The sequence below is a fragment of the Nerophis ophidion genome, linkage group LG09, assembly GCF_033978795.1.
Source record: "Nerophis ophidion isolate RoL-2023_Sa linkage group LG09, RoL_Noph_v1.0, whole genome shotgun sequence".
In the NCBI taxonomy this organism is placed as follows: Eukaryota; Metazoa; Chordata; class Actinopteri; order Syngnathiformes; family Syngnathidae; genus Nerophis; species Nerophis ophidion.
The window spans coordinates 54,649,702-54,655,701 of record NC_084619.1 but is presented as its reverse complement, the minus strand read 5'-3'; the positions used below and the strand labels follow the sequence as shown (position 1 = coordinate 54,655,701).

Below are 6,000 nucleotides of genomic sequence, written 5' to 3'. Positions count from 1 at the left end.
CTGGGACCAAACTTGAGGGGAACCCGAAAGGTTAGAAAAAATATGTTTATTGTTTTGGTTTTGAAAATTAAAAATACCAAAGTGGCCACCGAATGCTTTAAAGGCTTACTGCAATGAGATTTTCTTATTTAAACGGGGATAGCAGGTCCATTCTGTGTCATACGTGATCATTTCGCGATATTTCAACATTTTTGCTGAAAGGATTTAGTACAGAACATCGACGATAAAGTTCGAAACTTTTGGTCGCTGATAAAAAAGTCTTGCCTGTACCAGAAGTAGCAGACGACGTGCGCGTGACGTCACTGGTTGTAGAGCTCCTCACATCCTCACATTGTTTACAATCATCGCCACCAGCAGCGAGAGCGATTCGTACCGAGAAAGCGACAAATTCCCCATTTGTTTGAGCGAGGATGAAAGATTTGTGGATGAGGAAAGTTAGAGTGAAGCACTAAAAAAATGTAAATAAATAAATAAATGAAAAGAAAAGTTGACTGCTCCAGCGATTCAGATGTTATTAGACACATTTACTAGGATAATTCTGGAAAATCCCTTATCTGCTTATTGTGTTACTAGTGTTTTAATGAGATTATAAAGTCATACCTGAAAGTCGTAGGGCTGTGCTGAACCCCAGTGTCTCTGAGAGAAGCCAATGGAGGCGCCAAGATCACAGCTGCCTTTTTGACAGCTGCAGGAGGAGGTCGCATAATCCGCTGAAGTCTCCGGTAAGAGTCGACTTAATATCACAATTGGTTGACATGTGGTAGAGAAACATGTTCGCTTGACCGCTCTGTGTTAAAGCTTCACAACAAACAAAGAAACACCGCCTGTGTTTTGGTGCTAAAGACAGTTGCAATCCACTGCTTTCCACCAACAGCATTCTTCTTTATAGTCTCCATTGTCAGACTGCGTGGTCGGTAGTAGTGGGTTTCAGTAGGCCTTTAAAGGCCTACCGAAATGAGATTTTATTATTTAAACAGGGATAGCAGGTCCATTCTATGAGTCATACTTGATCATTACGCGATATTTCCATATTTTCGCTGAAAGGATTTAGTAGAGAACATCCACGATAAAGTTCGCCACTTTTGGTCGCTAATAGAAAAGCCCTGCCTGTGCCGGAAGTATGTGCGCGTGACGTCACGAGTTACAGGGCTCCACACATCCTCACGTTGTTTATAATGGGAGCAATTCGGACCGAGAAAGCGACAATTTCCCCATTAATCTGAGCGTGGTCGGTAGGCCTTTAAAGGCCTACTGAAACCCACTACTACCCACCACGCAGTCTGATAGTTTATATATCAATGATGAAATATTAACATTGCAACACATGCCAATACGGCCTTTTTAGTTTACTAAATTACAATTTTAAATTTCCCGCGAGTTTTTTGTGGAAAACGTTGCGGAATGATGACGCGTACGTGTGACGTCACGGACTCTTAGGAAATATTAGCGCTGCATCACTCGCGACTAAAAGTCGTCTGCTTTAACCACATAATAATAACAATAATAATAATAATGGATTAGATTTATATCGCGCTTTTCTATTGTTAGATACTCAAAGCGCTCACAGAGAAGTGGGAACCCATCATTCATTCACACCTGGTGGTGCACTGTAAAAAACGAAATCTAAGTAAGATGAAATATCTCAAATAAGGGTGATATTTGCTTATTTTCTGTCTGATAAGATATTTCTTCTCACTAAGCAGATTTTATGTTAGTGTTTTACTTGTTTTAAGTGTTTTGGTTCTAAATGATCTCAGTAAGATATTACAGCTTGTTGCTGAGATTTGATGACCTATATTGAGTAAAATATGCTTGAAACTAGAATATCAAGTGTTGCAAAGCTGCGTCATCAACACTCACAAGTATAAATCCACTTTTTTAAAGTATTAACTTCTTGCTTCGAGCATGAAAAAAAAATTGTGATGCCAAGCGCATATCGTTATGTCAAGGTAATGGCACTAGCATTTACTTCATTTAAGAAGATTTTTCAACATAACGTTTTTAGCATTCAATCAGGCATTATTGCGAAGTTTTGTATTAGTGTGCCTAAAAATAGATATACCGGCTCCCAGACACGTATTTGTTTTTTCTAAATGTGGTCCCTGAGTCAAAATAATTGCCCAGGCCTGACCTATATTGAGTAAAACATGCTTGAAACTAGAATATCAAGTGTTGCAAAGCTGTGTCATCAACACTCACAATTTATAAAACTGCTTTTTTAAAGTAATAATTTCTTACTTCAAGCATGAAAAAAAAAAAATCGTGATGCCAAGCACATATCGTTATGTCAAGGTAATGGCACTAGCATTTACTTCATTTAAGAATATTTTTCAACATATTGAGCAAAAAGGTCTCTTTTTTTTTTACTCAGAAAAGTACACTTGTTATTGGTGAGAATATACTTATTTTAAGGTATTTTTGGGTTCATTGAGGTTAGCTAATTTTGCTTGTTTTGGAAAGTCTTGACAAGCTGAATTTTCTTGTTCTATTGGCAGATAATTTTGCTTATTATCAAATGAAATACACCTCATTTCTGTATTTTTTTTCTTGTTTTTGAACACTGACTTTTTGCAGTGTGGTAAGCTACATCAGTAGCCACAGCTGCCCTGGGGTAGACTGACGGAAGCGTGGCTGCCAGTTTGCGCCTACAACCCATCCGACCACCGCCAATCATTCATTCATCATACATTCACCAGTGTGAGCGGCACCGGGGGCAAGGGTGAAGTGTCCTGCCCAAGGACACAACGGCAGCGATTTGGATGTCAATAGGTGGGAAGCGAACCTGCAACCCTCAGGTTTCTGGCACGGCCGCTCTACCCACTACGCCATGCCGCCCACACAGTATTTTGGACATTTGTGTTGCTGAATCTTTTGCAATTTGTTCATTTAATAATGGAGACTATAAAGAACAATGCTGTTGGTGGAATGTGGTGTATTGCAGCTGTCTTCAGTTTCTTTGTTTGTTGTGAAGCAGAGCGGTCAAGCGAACATATTTTCTCTACGTCAACGAGCATGTTTTTGGATCGGGAAATTGTGATATATATTATACCGGAGACATCAGTGGATTATTCGTCCTCCTGCAGCAGCTGTCAAAAAAGGCAGCTGTGAGCTTGGCTTCTCGCTGAGACACTGCGTGTTCACCGCAGCCATCCGACCTCGAGGTATGTCTTTACAATCTTTATAATCCCACTAAAACACTATTAAAACAATAAGCAGGTAAGGGATCTTCCAGAATTATCCTAGTAAATGTGTCTAATTACATCTGAAACGCTTACACTGCCGCCGCCCGGAGCCGTCGCTTTTTTTTTTTTTTCTTCCTAGTCCTTCACTATCAATATCCTAATTCACGAATCTTTCATCCTCGCTAAAATGAATGAGGAAATTGTCGCTTTCTCAGTCCGAATTGCTCTTACTGCTGGTGGCTCCCATCAAAAACATTGTGAATATGTGTGGAGCCCTGCAACCAGTGACGTCACGCGCACATACTTCCGGTACAGGCAAGGCTTTTCTATTAGCGACCAAAAGTTGCGAACTTTATCGTGGATGTTCTCTACTAAATCCTTTCAGCAAAAATATGGCAATATCGCGAAATGATCAAGTATGACACATAGAATGGACCTGCTATCCCCGTTTAAATAAGAAAATCTAATTTCAGTAGGCCTTTAATTTTTTTAGTGCGCGGCCCTCTGTGGAAAAATTTTGGACACCCCTGGTATAAAATAAGACATTATTGTTGAAAACATAGAGCATTTTGTATTGAAATGTGCCCACAACAGAAAAAAGCAGTCATGCATAAACATCTGTTGTCAAAAAATGATAGTATTTGGTTCAAACTGATTGTCTGGAGTGGATGCAAACAAAGTCATCAAGTGTCATTTGGGTAGAGTATTATCATATTCTAGTAGCATTACAACTTTTAGGGTGTATTATTTGTTTCCACAATACTCAACTTCAAATCTTCATCTCCCTCGCTTCTTTCTGACGTCTGAGGTCCTTCATGTGTGCCCTCAGCGGGGACATCGGGGTCGGAGAGCGCCTCCTGGCCGCCATGCGCCTTAGGAGACGGACAACGTATTGCAAAGCTTTAATTGGGTAGTAGTAGTAGAAAAGTTTAACCATGAGGTAAAAAAAAAAAAAAAAAAGGTTAAGAACCCTTGTGAAATGCTACGGTTTTTTTAATGTTGGTCATTGTGATGGTATTTAAGTGTTTTTTGTCATGTCTTTGTGATCATGTTCTGTTTAGTTATGTTCTGTTTTGTTTTTGACTCCATTAGTTCCTGTTTTTGCGCAGCCTCTTTTATTTGTTTCCACGACTACCAATTAGTTTTCACCTGTCATGTCACGCCCCCGGTTCATTTTGACTCATGTAGCTGTTTTCAAGCACCACAGCACCATTTAAGCCTGTAGTTGCCAGGCAGTCAGCCTGGCGACATCACCCTCTAACACCTTCTACTTACTCTAGAATAGAATAGAATAGAAAGTACTTTATTGATCCCTGGGGGAAATTCAGCACCACAGTTCGCTCACAATAAACAATAATAATAAAAAATAATATATGACATATATTATATATATAAAATATGAATAATATAAATATATTCTATATTTAAGTGTAGTCAAGAAGGAACATATGCATTATACAGTCTGATGGCTGTCGGTATGAAGGACCTCCTGTGTCGTTTCGTGTTACATTTTGGGAGTCTGAGCCTTCCACTGAACGTGCTCATTCTCTCCGCAAGGTCCGAGTGTAGTGGGTGGGAGGTGTTGTCCATAATGGCTAGGAGCTTTGCTAGACTTCTCCTCTCTGACACTACCACACACCCTTGTTATCCATGCCGATGATCCATGTTCCTTTCTCGTTCCAAGTGAGTTTTTCGTTATTCATGCCATAGTGCAAGTTTTGTTTTATGTTCATAGTTTTGTTTTAGTCCAAGTTTTTGTTTTCATAGCCAAGTTTTGAACCCCCTCTGTGAGCGCCTTTCGTTTATTCCTTTTTTCCATGGTCTCCAAGACGCTTGCGGGAAAACCGGTTTGTGGCTGGCGACATCTGTCATGACTAGGACTATGGTGTGGTTTGTTTTCCCGTGGTGCAAAGCGATTGGAACGGACATGGCGTGAGGGTAAAGACATCTTTTAATTACTAATTCAGAAAAAAAGGATATCGTCAGGCTGACTGCCTGGCAACTACGGGCTTAAATAGTGCTGTGGTGCTTGAAAACAGGTGCGTGAGTCCAAATGAACCAGGTGAGTGACATGACAGGTGAAAACTAATTGGTAGTCATGGAAACTAAAACAAACCAGGGTGCGCAAAAACAGGAACTTATGGAGTCAAAAACAAAACAGAACCTAACTAAACAGAACATGATCACAAAGACATGACATTTTTGAGGTGGTACTTAGTGAACAATATTTAAGAACCACTGATTACGTGGTTTTATCCCACTAGCAAACGTTACCTATCTCGGCCTGCAGGGCGGCGATGGCGATGCTCACACTCTTTCCCGTCTCCCTGTCGGTGAGCGTGAGTCCCGTCATGGAACCTTCCTCGGGTCCCTCGCACGGTGCTGGGAGACCACCTCGACTTTTCACAACCGACACTGTCTTGGACTTATACCGCCTTGAAGGAACCAAAAAACAAAAACAGAATTTTCACGTGGCAGGTTGACAGGAAGCAGTTGCAGTTAATAAACACAGTGTCTCGTCAGTCACTCTGGACCAGGTGTGTTTAAATTAAGCTGTTTTTTTTTTTTTTAAATGACTTGTTTGAAAATATTTCAAGCATAGCTGCCACAACCAACAGGAAGTTGTTGACTTCAAGTTAAGACAGATGTGCTAATTAATTTTGATTTGTGCTTTTGCTGTCATATTTTATAACAAGTTGACAACGTGTGTGTGTGTGTGTGTGTGTGTGTGTGTGTGTGTGTGTGTGTGTGTGTGTGTGTGTGTGTGTGTGTGTGTGTGTGTGTTTGTGTTAAATAGGGTAGGGATGCGCGATGAAGC

General features: G+C 40.5%; 1 protein-coding gene across 1 annotated transcript in view; it reads right to left on the bottom strand.

Annotated features, from left to right (window-relative positions):
- Positions 1-500: 500 nt before the first annotated feature.
- LOC133559476 (uncharacterized) overlaps positions 501-6,000 on the bottom strand; it is a 45,091-nt gene continuing 39,591 nt past the window's right edge. Inside the window, exons 6-7 of the mRNA XM_061911285.1 lie at positions 5,457-5,617; positions 501-4,054 (exon numbers count right to left, since the gene is read on the bottom strand). Of these exons, the coding sequence (XP_061767269.1) occupies positions 4,008-4,054; positions 5,457-5,617 (208 nt within the window). The 3' untranslated portion in view covers positions 501-4,007. The remainder of the gene's footprint in view (positions 4,055-5,456; positions 5,618-6,000) is intronic.